The 13,789-nt window shown below is 35.9% G+C and overlaps 2 protein-coding genes across 4 annotated transcripts; one reads left to right on the top strand and one right to left on the bottom strand.

Annotated features, from left to right (window-relative positions):
- Positions 1–3,215: 3,215 nt before the first annotated feature.
- LOC137708359 (syntaxin-132-like) lies at positions 3,216–12,896 on the bottom strand. 3 transcript variants are annotated; one of them, XM_068447412.1, is made up of 14 exons: positions 12,722–12,896; positions 11,805–11,918; positions 11,482–11,538; positions 11,252–11,300; positions 10,873–10,961; positions 10,702–10,775; positions 10,555–10,597; positions 10,411–10,471; positions 10,254–10,279; positions 10,089–10,166; positions 9,913–9,993; positions 9,766–9,831; positions 7,071–7,249; positions 3,216–3,435 (listed from the first exon to the last, which is right to left on the bottom strand). In XM_068447412.1, exons 1-13 carry the CDS (start codon positions 12,737–12,739, stop codon positions 7,088–7,090), a joined length of 918 nt encoding a protein of 305 aa, XP_068303513.1. In that variant the 5' UTR covers positions 12,740–12,896; the 3' UTR covers positions 3,216–3,435; positions 7,071–7,087. The 3 variants fall into 3 exon arrangements, with proteins under 3 accessions (XP_068303513.1, XP_068303512.1, XP_068303514.1); XM_068447411.1 differs by lacking the exons at positions 3,216–3,435; positions 7,071–7,249 and adding an exon at positions 9,201–9,646; XM_068447413.1 differs by lacking the exons at positions 3,216–3,435; positions 7,071–7,249 and adding an exon at positions 9,202–9,646 and having other exon boundaries at positions 11,805–11,948.
- LOC137709546 (isocitrate lyase-like) lies at positions 4,279–6,484 on the top strand. The gene is made up of 2 exons (XM_068448629.1): positions 4,279–6,062; positions 6,326–6,484. Exons 1-2 carry the CDS (start codon positions 4,463–4,465, stop codon positions 6,418–6,420), a joined length of 1,695 nt encoding a protein of 564 aa, XP_068304730.1. The 5' UTR covers positions 4,279–4,462; the 3' UTR covers positions 6,421–6,484.
- Positions 12,897–13,789: the final 893 nt, after the last annotated feature.

Genomic DNA, 13,789 nt, shown 5'->3' with positions numbered 1-13,789 from the left:
GTAACTATATCGATAAATTTGCAAGGTAAAACTATTTGCACTATTTTTTCACTAATCAATTAAGTTGTAATTCTCATTGCTTAATATTGACAGACATATGTAACCTGTCGAAGATAATTTCATTAAAAAAAAAATTATAATTATTGGAAAAGGAAAAGGGAATGAGGGATATCCAATGACATGTGAGATGAGAAGGTTCTTTGTTTCACCTCGAAGTGCTCAAAATCCAAATATGCCGTGCCCTGTAAGGATTAGCGGCAGCAGCAATCGAGGACCACTGGAAATAAGTTGACGAGTTGAGTCCCAGCTCGATCTCTATTATGTCACCCATTGTGAAGATTATCAATGTTCTTTTGCCAATCCCCCAATTCCCAAAGGAGGCTTTGTTCCTCACAATATATGTCTATCTCAATCCAGTATCCTGATCTGGTGCATCGTCATTCAGACGGTGCAAATATATCCCCTCCATATCCATGACGTGTATGCATGCACATACGTTATCATCATATTCTTACTTTTCTATACATCACCAAGACTAACCACCGTAGACATCGCATATAATTGCCAACTTGGCAACCCATATACCACAGTAGAAAAGTTATGTATTAGGTTATGTTTACAATCTGAGCAAATCATATTAGAGAAATGTCAGTCAGTCAACATTGAATATTGAATGATTTCGTATTGGTCAAGAGATTTAGATGAAAAACAACCCTAAGTTGCCCTTAAATCGTGCTTAGATGCCTAGGCATTAAGTCGTGCTTAGCGCCCCTACTTGACTGGAACTTAACGCTTTTTTAAAACCTTGCTTAAAAGTTATGGTTTCGGATCCCAAGGAGCTAGGTGAAAGTGGATAACCCTATCTCCTTGATAGCAATCTTATCCTGGTTACATATGTCATGGTGGATGCGCCACCTCTAATTCAAACTTCTTTCTTCCATGGCTCTAATCATATAATTATTAACCCTTCTCCTTTCCTTTTACATTATTTCCATGCAGCGTAGGTTGGCTATGAAAGTTGTTGAAATTTACATAAACCATATGTACACTAGATACAAGGAGTATAGCTGATCACCTGATGATTAGGCTGTAGGAAGTTTTATATTAGAGATACAGTTACTCATGCCATATATATATAGGTAAAGAATAAATTTAAATTTCTCGATGATGATAATTCAATCAACATCTATATCCGATGACATAATGATTAGACAAAAAAAAAAATCCATCTCTAAAATACCATACAGTTACGTCAAAATTCTCTTGTCAGACTTGTATTGTCAAATAGTGAATCTAAATTTTTCAAAGACGAACAATACACATCTTATATCTGATGACCCAATTAATGATTAGGCTATAGGAACTTTCATGTCTGAAGTACCGTACAGTTATGTCAATATATATTCTTCTGCCAGTGTTATACTGTTGAAGTTTTATTTAAATTTATTATATAAAATATAAAATGTCTACTTCTACTAGAAAACACATAATATTATTGGTATTCATAAATTGCAAAATTGAATGACATATACATTATAAGATATTAGAACATATTGAAAACAAATAGAAAGGAACAAACACATAATAAATGTTCATCTAGTATTCAACATGTCTCTACAATTTATTGAAAAAATAAATACATAATGAAAGTTATCTATTTTTTGTATATGTGAGAGCTGCGACCTAAGCGGCGCTTAATTTTCCAATGCCTAAGAATTGATCAGGACGATAGACAACTACATGCCTAGTGCTTAAGTGTGACCTAAGTGGTGCTAGACAAGAATTTTTAGAATAGTGCTCTTAAGCACCCTTCATTGATACTCATCACCATCTACTAACAGCGAAGGGCGGCGCTAAGTAGAAATTCTTACAACTGTGCTCTTTTAAGTACCCTTCCTCACCACCACCAATCTAACAAACTCTTGCAGAGATGTCTTTAAAAAAAAAAAAAAAAAAAAAACTCACTCTTGCAGCCCTCTTTACGCAATAAAACGAATCTTTATATATGTAATTACTTAATCCCCAAGAACCCTTTTTACCCAGTCGAAGGGTAAGGAGTAAAATATACATATATTTGAGAACTGAAGAAGTTGCATACAAGGGAAAGTTCGACCTAATACTACGCAAAACAAATTAAGTTTTCTCTTCAGTTATCCATATGCGTCTCAGATGTACTGACACATGCATGTAATGTTACAGGCTCCGTGTGTATTTATCTATATCTGTCACGGCTTTGTGACTGTGGCACATGTTCTACGTTGACACTTGGAGAGAGACTCATTACCCAGAAAAACAAAATCGTAGAACAAGGCGATTGAAGGACAAAACCGACAAACTAACTGTGGTAGCTAACAGAATTTGTGATTTCACTTTTACGTAATGCTAGAGAGATTAAATTTAGAGATAAAGTTTTGAAAATTAAAAAACATAAAAATTAATGATTGGTTTATTATTTAAACATTGATAAATATGTTTATTCATATTGGTGACATACCATTTAATTTACAAATTGAATTTCCAAATTTAATCTCCCTAACAGTACCCTTCACTTTTACTGGAGGATGAATGTGATAAATATTCGACTCAATCTCATTGCATTCACATGCAACTAATTATGAATAGCTTTTTTTAAGTAAATAAATCACGAATCTTATCAACTTCATTTTAAACAATTACTCTTTTTTAACAAGATTACAAGAAACGAATGGAAAGGGATTTTCTTTGAATTCCTTTCACCAAATCCATCCAATCACTTAATCCGGACTTTTAAAATTTGATCTAACAGCTAAAATTATTATAATTTTTAAAAGGGCCCCCTGTTTATAGCCGTTTGATCAAATTTCAGAGGCTAGAATTAATTGATTTGATGGATTTGGTGGAAGGGATCCGGAGAGGATCTCTTTCCGAAATGAACCAACAATGTACATCACGATAAATGATAAACACCTATACCATGATCATTGTGATTTTGTTTATTTGGAAATTACAGTTATTCCTAGTCCTAGCTTCTCAAGTTGTTTACCATGAGTAGAGGAACTATTCAGCCCATTAATACCATTTTATATAGTGGCTAGTGCATGCCTTAGTATACTGAGCATAGTACGCAAGCATGAATATATAGCTAGAGCTAGCTAACATAGTTGATCGGTGCGCTAGCTAACATAGTTGATCGGTAGAAACCAGAAAGCAAACTGGAGATTAATTAAGTGTGGCCTAGACACATCTGAGGCAGTTGGATAACAAAACAATAATAATATAAAACAGAAAAACAGAATCAGTTATTCATAATCTGAAATAATTAAAAATAGTGATGTCATTTCCAAATTGGAAGAACAAGACAATTAAGCATGGTGACACAGGATAGTTAGAGAAGTGCATGCCATCACCCTACGTGCCTGTGAATGCTGCTCCCATGGGACAAGTTTCGCTCTTTTTCTGCAAGATAACAATGAATATATTTATTACAATTTATAAAAATTTGAAATTAATTTTGAGAAAGCACAGTGGAAATTTCTTGAATTTTGTTTCTTTCTTATCCGCAAGGTTAGAGTTTTATCAACGTCACAAGAATTCTTACCTCCCCACTGGTGTTATAAATGTAGGGGACTTTGGAGGAGGTTCCTCAACTCCTCCTAGTCATTGTTTAACAAAGCTCATATACCAAAACAAGTTCTAGCCATGGCTGCATCTTACTCAGTGCCTTCAATGGTAAGCCATAAACAGCCTTCCTCCCATTTCGTTTCCTCCAATTTTCTAATAGTTGTCTTTGCTAGTGAGTCTCTACTAGGAATTTGCTAAGTTTGAGCTATTTCTGTAGTACATTATAATGGTGTTAAAACGCTTATACATTCGGTTTCATGTCCTTGGTTTTGCCTAATTTTTCTGTGTTGATTCATGGTTTATATATGTAGGTTTTGTAGCCCTCATCACCAAACAAACTTCTATCTTGAGGTCGTGTAATGAACTCCCACAGTAACAGGATCTAGGTGTGAGACCTATTATTGTTCGAAGGTCTCACACCTTTTCTACTGCGCCGAGAGCTAGACCCTTTAATCAGAGTCAATGTGATTAAAAAAGAGAGGCAATTAAATTGAAACACTTGAATCCCCCAGTCACAGTTAGTCTACAAGGAATTGTTGCCAGTTGAATTAAAGATACAGGGGTAAATTTGGTCAAAGAGGAGCTTAGCACACTTAAAAGTTGATAAATTTGCTAATAAGTAAAAAGTATAGCATTCTTCTACGGAATATTATGTACTAAAATTACATTTCTCTATATATTGGTTATGTATGCAGTTGTTGTTTTGAAGAACCGTACCTCGATAAAATTTTGGTCAGCACTAAGTCTAGATATTGGAATACAAAAGTGAATGAATTTCCAATTTAAATGATGAGCTAAAAAATTAGGCACGCAAATTGGTTTTCCACATGTTCGTAACTAGTGAGAATTGTGTATACAGATAATGGAAGAAGAAGGAAGGTTTGAGGCAGAAGTCGCGGAGGTGCAGGCATGGTGGGGCTCAGAAAGGTTCAAGCTCACTAAACGACCATACTCAGCTAAAGACGTTGCGGCCCTAAGAGGCACCCTGAGACAAAGCTATGGCTCCAATGAAATGGCCAAAAAGCTGTGGAGAACTCTCAAAATTCACCAAGCCAATGGCACATCCTCAAGGACTTTTGGTGCCCTAGACCCCGTCCAGGTCACCATGATGGCCAAGCACTTGGACACAATTTACGTCTCTGGTTGGCAATGTTCGTCCACACACACCAGCACCAATGAGCCTGGTCCCGACCTTGCTGACTACCCTTATGACACGGTCCCAAACAAGGTGGAGCATTTGTTTTTCGCTCAACAATACCATGACCGCAAGCAAAAGGAGGCAAGGATGAGCATGAGCCGGGAGGAGAGGGCTAGAACCCCTTATGTTGATTACTTGAAGCCAATCATTGCTGATGGTGACACCGGTTTTGGTGGCTCCACGGCGACTGTTAAGCTTTGCAAGCTTTTCGTGGAGCGAGGCGCTGCTGGTGTTCACATTGAGGACCAGTCATCAGTGACAAAAAAATGCGGTCACATGGCTGGGAAAGTGCTTGTTGCTGTTAGTGAACATATTAACAGACTTGTGGCTGCAAGGCTACAATTTGATGTTATGGGAACTGAGACTGTATTGGTGGCTAGAACTGATGCGGTTGCAGCTACATTGATCCAGACCAATGTGGACACTAGGGATCATCAGTTTATATTGGGGGCTTCGAACCCAAATCTTAGAGGGAAGAGCTTGGCTACCCTTTTGGCTGAAGCAATGGCCGCTGGCAAAACAGGAGCTGAGCTGCAGGCCCTCGAGGACAACTGGACTTCAATGGCACAGCTGAAGACATTTTCAGAATGTGTCACTGATGCAATCAAGGCCATGAACCTTGGCGAACATGAAAAAAGGAGGAGATTGAGTGAATGGATGAGCTATTCTAGTCCTGAAAAGTGTTTGTCGAATGAGCAAGCGTGCGAAATCACTGAGAAGTTGGGGCTTAAGAACCTTTTCTGGGACTGGGACTTGCCTAGAACAAGAGAAGGGTTCTACAGGTTCAAAGGGTCTGTGATGGCAGCTGTCGTGCGTGGATGGGCTTTTGCTGACCACGCTGACATTATTTGGATGGAGACTTCGAGCCCTGATATGGTTGAGTGCACCCAATTTGCTGAGGCGGTGAAGAATAAGCAGCCTGAAATCATGTTAGCTTATAATCTTTCACCATCTTTCAACTGGGATGCATCTGGGATGAATGATCAGCAAATGATGGACTTTATTCCTCGGATTGCCAAGCTTGGCTACTGCTGGCAGTTTATCACACTGGCCGGTTTCCATGCAGATGCGCTTGTGGTCGATACTTTTGCGAGGGACTACGCGAGGAGGGGAATGCTGGCTTATGTTGAGAGGATCCAGAGGGAGGAGAGGAACAATGGAGTTGACACACTTGCTCATCAGAAATGGTCTGGTGCTAATTTCTATGATAGGTACCTCAAGACTGTCCAGGGAGGCATTTCCTCCACTGCTGCTATGGGCAAAGGCAAGTCATTCTAGTTTCTAGTTTTCTAATTATATACTATCCTAATTCATGAGAAGATGGATTCGAACTACAATGCATGGGTGTGCACACTGCCCTACCCGGACATGCCAATTCAAATTCCACTGCAATGGGACATATATATAAACCTAGCCAGACCTACTGCCCTGACCAACTGGCTAACCTGCATCTATCCTATATTCAAATTCTCGTAGTACATTTGAAAATGTTATTGGTAACTTATACGTTTCATTTTACTTTTTCAGGAGTGACTGAAGAGCAATTCAAAGAATCATGGACCAGGCCAGGAACTACTGATCTAAATGAAGGCAATGTTATGATTGCCAAGGCAAGAATGTAAGAGAAAAAAGAGAGAAGCACTTGAATGGAGTTTGGTCTAGAGTACTTTGGGACATTATCCAGCTCATATATTGTGGGAACTGGTGTAGAATAATGTGCTGCAATAGTATATAATGCAGGTGATTGGCCTTTCTGGGTATACTTTTTTGTTTTTGTTACCTGGTGGCTAGTGCATTCTAGTGTACTTTTATTAGTCACAAATGTGAGGACCAAACTTGTTCTTGTGTAATGTATTATGGGATATTCTTCCCTATGTTAGAAATATATCATTCCATTTCCTATTTAACGCTATGTTCCTCATTCTCTTTGTTGAAGTTTTTGCATAAACCCTAATTCCTTGAAATAGATGGCTTATGAGACATGCTGAGCAAAAGAAAATTAATGAATCTTTTGTTCTTAATTTCTCATAATTTACTTATAATTGTCTGTCGTGCATTATGTTGCATATACACTTCAATTTTTTAGGATATGAAGTGCCCGACACAGACACATACATGGCACTTTTCGAGACTGCCCAAAGTGTGTCGTACACATATTTTAGAGAGTCAGTTAACTTTCTTAAACATTTCACAGCCTTGCACTTGTAATTATTATGAGTAATGATAACATACAGTGAGATGTATGTGATTAATGGAAGATAAGATTGTCAACCTTGCATGCAGTGGTAATTACTTCTTCCATGGCTTGAGAATAGAGAGTACGATGATCAATGCAATAATCAAGAGCAAGATTATGGAAATCATCATGCATTTTCTTGACTTCTTTTGCAAGCTCTTCGCAGTTTGTAGGGCAACATTCCCTGATTGTACATGATCCACTGCATTTGTCACCTGTGTACCAAAAACAAATAATACCAACTCAGCATGCATGTTTCCATATTACACCCATAAACAAAACACATGCGTTTTCCAATAGTCTAAGGCTCTAAGCCAAATGAATTTTGTTCAATTATATTTCTAGGTCTCATTGACTACATGTTTGTACTAATCGGACTTGATATAATCTTTTAGAGTACAAGTGCAAATTAAGTACGAATATTTACAAACAAGCCACCATCTAGTATATTAAACCAACCAGATGGTGTAGTAAGTCCTTGGAGTGATTCTACACCACTCAATAGGCTATGATAATAGTATTTATAAGTATTCGTATTGAATACGTGTGTTCGTACTATACAACCAAACCCCAATGATGATGAGTGAGTTAGACTTGTTAGATGAAAGGCAACCAAACATTGACATGAACAAACTGGTAAAAGAGCCCAAACCAAATTTTATGTTGATACAAAGTTCTAATAAGAAGTGTTGGTTAATTATGAGCCCAACCCAAGTCAACCCAAGTTACCAACACATAACCAATTTCTAAAGTTCAACTATTGTCATAAATGAACAAGTAAGAGGGATTAAGGTATCTTGTTGCACAATCAATAACAACAATTAATTAAGTAAACTAAAATTATGTAAGAGGGTTTTAAGGTATCTTGTTACACAATCAATAAAAACAATTAATCCCTAAAGTAAAATTATGTATAAAGATGTGGGCATGATAAATTGGCAACGTAACATATTAGATTTTTGAGTAAAAAACATTAGTATAATATATATATATGCATGTACTTGTTCAACCATATGCATATGCAAAAATCTTCACTTTGTTAGCTCAACTCACATAAGCACAAATAGAAATTAAATTATGAGTAGTAATTTTAGTTTGAAACCTTAACCACCCTAAAAAACTTTAATCATTATATGTATAATCAAATTCCACTACTAGCTGAATTGGGAGAAAATTTTCAATGTACTCGGAACATAGACACATATACCATATGTCATTTTATAAGTGAAGGGGCACTTGAATTTTTTTTTTCCTCCACTTGTATAATAACATAACATACCCCCCCGTATTTCGAACACATTGAAAATCTCTCCTGAATTGGAATCTTAGCATGAGAGAAAAAAAATGAAGAATATCAATTATTGTGTTAAAGGTATAATAGACAAGGCTTAGGCTAGAACTTGAAAAAAGAAAATTGGTTGAATTCACGAGTTATGTATAACTTCTGTCACAACATGAACGATTGATAGTAAGTCTTACTATTTCGTAATGAAACCTAAATGCACGTGATAAGAAAATCGGCTCATACAAAAACAAAAATATCATCCCCAGCCCCCCCCCCCCCCCCCCCCAATCAAGATGTCACCTTGCACACACCAACCCCCCTAGGTTGCATGGATTCGCTTGCAATTTTAGAGGTGGTGACAACTAGGCATGGAACCCATTTCCATTATCTTCATCATCCACCAAAAGAAAAGGGAGGCCATTTTTGCAAAAGACTAGGAGACAAAGGGTTACCTACAACCTTCTTGAAGAATAATCATATCTAATCAATTTTTGGTTTTGATTCACGAAGGGGATGAAATGGAAAGTGACAAATTGGCATATAATACAAATACGTGCACAATTTAATCTCTCTCTTAATAAGATGACATAAAAAAAATATAAAAACAAGTTTAGAAATTGCTTGTAAGATAGATTATTAACATAAAAACTTAGTTAAAGACAAGATTATTAATATATTAAAACTTGCTTAAAGATAGATTAGATCAAATTAAAATTCTAAAATATTATAACATTATTGAAAAAAAAAATCCATTTTTTTAATATGTTACGTGAGGAAAAATAACCTTTTTAAATTTATTATATGTTTTTATTAAGCATGCCTACTATTTGTCCAAACATTTGAAAATGTAAAGAAACAAAGAGTGATTCTTTTCGATGAGAAAGCGTCAAATACTGCAACGAAATTATAATGCTTTGCCGAAGGACAAATTTACAATCGTTTTCAATTCGTAGTCTGAAATGCAGACACACCACCATCCATAAACCAAAGTTTCACAAAAATACACACAAGATAAAACACTTATAGGCAAGAAAGAAGAAGAAAGCAACCAAAGAAGTAAAGACACTCTCCCGGTCCTCACAGACGTGAAACCAAAAAATTAACCTCCCAGCCAACCCGTCTATATTACACGGTGAAGAGACGAGGGCGAACTCAAGCACCCTTAGCCACTTTTCCATGGTCTGAGGACGCTAACGACTATTATAGCTACTATTATTAATAGAATAATGATTGCAATGCACATCCATTTTCGGGAGTTCTTCTGGAGTTTCTTTGCTTTTTGAAGCGCAGTGTTCCCAGATTGAACATGATCGACTGCATTTGTAACCTGGATAAGATTCCCATCAACACACAACACAACACAACACAAAGGAATACGCAATTACACATGCAGCTAACTTATATGCATGACGGAACATGTTCAAGGATGCAAAAGAAGAATTAAACCTGAGTTTCGATATTGTCTAAAATCTCTCCTTGAGCATCGACCAAGACTGCCATATCGAGGTAGATCTGAAAATTTAAAACAAAATCATATTAGAAAGGTTAGTTTCTCAGGTAGATGGACCAAACCTCATGCTACAGCAAACATACCTGATGCAAGTCAAGAAGCTTTTTCTCAATTTCCTTCACGGCGTCATGCCTCTCTTGAATTTCTTCCACTGTACTTAGTACCTGTAATCAGAGTACCTGATTTAATTCTCACAAATTTTTCCAAAGTGGAAGGGAAATCTCAAAATCAGATAGAACAATACTCAAAAGAAGTATACCTGTCCTCGTCCCTGTTCTTGAACTGCCTTTTGGAATATTTGCTCACTATTTCCAGTTTCTATTAGGTTGTCAATTGTCTAATAGAGTCCACACATCAGGCGGATTAGGAACACATTCAAAATAATATAATTTGAAGCTCAAATAGTAATCAGAAACCCGCTCACCTCTTCATCTGGTCTGGTTCCCGTAACTGCAATTGTAATGTGTAAAGATATGAATCATATGATCACCCAATAACGAATATGATGATAGAACTATGACACATTGTCTTAATATTTAGTTTGTAAGTTCCACTTGTTTGTGTTGAAAAGGCATGCTAACCTGTAATGACTCTTCTCTCCACAACCTCACGATATTCATCTTGGATTCGTTGTCTGAGGGTCTGAAATATAAAACGTTGATGAGCGAAAAAAGTGTGGAGATAAATGAGATCAAAGGTAACAAGCAGAATTTATATACATATACCTGAAACTCGACCATTATCTCCCTAAACTTTTTTGTCAACGAACTGCCAAACAGAAAAAGTAGATTATAAGTCAACTTGCTCACCATCAGTCCAACATACAGAATTAAATACTCTAAAAACATTAAATTCAAGTACTCTCTACTAACTTTGTCATGTTCATACGTGATCTATCAACACCAGTTCCCTTCTCACATCCAGGTTTTTGTCGGTTGGCTAAGTTCTGGGGAAAGGATAAGGGCAGTCATTAGCAAAACCGAAAACAGCCAACTGATATTTGACAAAGTTGGTTAATCAAAGAAGAATTTTAAAAATATTACATCTTTGCTTATTGCTTCTATTTTCGCTTTGACACCACGTGCAATCTTTCCTACTTCATCAATATCTTTTTCCATCCGCTTTTTTATTCCTGAAAAAGGATAATGGTCTTAGTATTGCAACCAGAGCAGAGAATAACAAAATCAGAAAGCATAATGCACCATGAAACAATTAGCACAGATTTTCTCCAAGTTCCCAACAATTGGCAAGTCTGCTTAAAAATTGCAACTTCTACAGTTAACTTTTTGTACCCAGCAAATGAATCCATGCCGACTACAAGCTGATTTACAGTTAACATTTTGTAGAACAATAATATTGATGAAATTTCAGTTTTGGGTGCAAGCTTTTGAAACTATGACTGAGTTGGAAAATAGCTTATACCTTTCATGGCAGATGCTTTTGTAACAGATTTTGACTCCTCATTTGCATCCTATAGAAAAAAATCCAAAGTAAGTTCCTAGTTAACTGTTAAATACATCCTAGACCAGAAACATTTACTCAGTAGCGAATCAAATTCAGATAAATCTGACCCCAATTCCAGAACAATTAAAATGCAGAAGCATGTCCAAACAAAATTCAATCTTATGTATGGCACATATGCAATAGCATACCTTAAGTTTTTTAAGAAGCCCAGAGAGCTTATCCACCTGTTTCTCAACCTCTTGTATCTAAATTCAAAAAACAAAAGAAATCAGGAGAAAGCAACTGATGAAGTGTCGACGAAGATGAAAAGAAAAGTAAACAAAAAAGCAAACTCCATATAAACCAATAGCTAACGATTAAGAACAAATATAATGCTTGTGTTAGATTAGGGATTTCTTTCTTCCTTTTATCTTAAGAAAATAATTTTGCACAAATCCCAAATAGATTAAATGGGTTGCATTTCCAATATACTAGTCTGCAATCAAATGGAACTTTGTGGATAGAAAAAGACCTGCTTATTGAAAGCATCCATCCCCGCATCGGAATAGCTATGTGGCACTGGCCTTCCCATTTCGATATCATCTGTTCCAGAAGTTTGAGCCCTTGGTTGAGCAACAAACGAATCCTAAAGCAGCATTATTTCACAATATAAGCACTGTTTACAACGGGATGAAATAAATCATCAATTTTCTTTTAATGATTCAAAGGAAGATGCAAAAAATGTTACACATTAACCACTCGGTTGACCACAAATTCAATTCAACCTACTTAGAAATTCAGGTGAAGAAGGGTTTTACGTCATTCGTACTTATTGACAAAACATCTGATCTCACTGATATCATTATGGTCAAATAAATTAAACAAAAAGAGCTACGAAAATAAGGTATTTGTGATAGAATTCAACAAAGTCTCTGGTTTAGTAGCTAAGAAAACTTCAGAACAACACAATCAAACATCGAAGACTTCCGATTTTTCGGGACCATTGGATAATATGGACCAGTCAAATTGAGAATTCGAATAAATCTATGCTGAAAAGTTCTAAGACTCTATTTTGTTTTTCTTCACAGAATTTCCCCTTTCAGTCAGTCAAACTCAAATTTGATGAGATCTCTGATCCATCTATTTGAAAAATCGTCTCAGATTACAAGTGGGTATTCTCTAGAAACTTAAATTCACATGAAATTCTCTGATAAAGATTGTGAGGCAGTGATTAGTCAATCACAAGTAAAAGGGTACCAATCCAAAAAGCATCAACCTTGTTCTAAAGCAAAGCACAAAAACCCCAAATTCACATACCAAATTCAGAACATTTATCATATTTACTAGCTTGTGCAACTGAATTACAATTCCAATCGACTGCAAACTAAACTGTCACCCCAAAAACAGCCACCAAACAATTTAATCAAAATTTATTGAAAACCCAATTACCGCAAGCAGGTCGTTCATCTTGTACAAAATCAGATGCCCGGACAGAGAGAGAGGAGAGAGAGTAAAGTTGGAGATGGTGGAGGGGAGAGAGAGAGCTGCAGGAGGAGTGATGTAGTCGTTGGCTTTGTTGGTTGGCCGGCGAAAGATGAAAAAAGATGGAAATTGAAGAGGCAAAATAAAAGTGACAGACAGGCAAAATAATGGTAATCCGAAGATAATTAGATAATTAATTAAATATTAATTAATGTATTTAATTATTATAAATAATATATCATTTAATTTGTAAATTTAATTTAAAATTTTGATTTTATTAATGTTGTCTAATAAATAATAGCCTACCCGCTTGGTTGCTTACACGAAAAGGGGTGTTACATACAAATTTTAATACAGTTTTAGCAATATTTTACGTTGTTTTTCTTATTATTATTTTGAGTACTATTACATTGTTTATGTTGGTGAGCTGTGTGATCTTCGGAGGTAGGTCTACTCCGACAACATATAGGTTCCAGAAATTTAAGAAAATCAAAATAAAGAGTAAAGAGTTAATAATCTTCTCACCTATTTATTTATTTTTATTTATTTTTTACTTTTATTCATATTACGTGTATTCTACTATCACATAAAATTAAAAATAACTATTTTTAGTTATCTTCGAAGGTTGCTTTCTTCCGACAGCAGACACGTATCACTGAGTAAAATAAGTTGCAGAAATGCCACAAAGAATTTTACATACAGAGGATTTGAACTCATGTTTGTGCAATAACATTTCGTTTTAGAAGTTTTATTCGTAATCTCGGACATTTTGACAATGATTTGCAGTTAAAGACCAACTGAAAACGTCTATAAATTATAGTTGCTATTTAGATTGGCCCAACTCCTAATCCCACGGGGAAGGCTATATTTTCAATTTTTTTTTTGGGTTTGGGCTTGGTTGGTTTCAAATAAAATTCCTAGGTTTTTAAGTGATATAAAACCTGGCCCAAATTAACCAAATGTTTTTAATTTTATTTTTATTTTTTGTCATAAGTATGTCAAACATCGAAATCTATAACGTCTTCTACGATGATT

The sequence above is a fragment of the Pyrus communis genome, chromosome 11 (genome assembly GCF_963583255.1).
Source record: "Pyrus communis chromosome 11, drPyrComm1.1, whole genome shotgun sequence".
Lineage (NCBI taxonomy): Eukaryota > Viridiplantae > Streptophyta > Magnoliopsida > Rosales > Rosaceae > Pyrus > Pyrus communis.
The sequence above is the reverse complement of the archived record's forward strand: the minus strand, read 5'-3'. Positions and strand labels throughout refer to the sequence as shown.

Bases quoted from the DNA above. Each gene is read 5' to 3' on its own strand.
- LOC137708359 (XM_068447411.1), bottom strand. The intron at 10,962-11,251 runs GTATAAGCTATT...ATCCTTTTTCAG, and splicing joins AAAAGCATCTGCCATGAAAG to GAATAAAAAAGCGGATGGAA. The intron at 10,280-10,410 runs GTTAGCATGCCT...TTACAATTGCAG, and splicing joins GGAGAGAAGAGTCATTACAG to TTACGGGAACCAGACCAGAT.
- LOC137709546 (XM_068448629.1), top strand. From the start codon at position 4,463: ATGGAAGAAGAAGGAAGGTTTGAGGCAGAAGTCGCGGAGGTGCAGGCA. The intron at 6,063-6,325 runs GCAAGTCATTCT...TTACTTTTTCAG, and splicing joins CACTGCTGCTATGGGCAAAG to GAGTGACTGAAGAGCAATTC.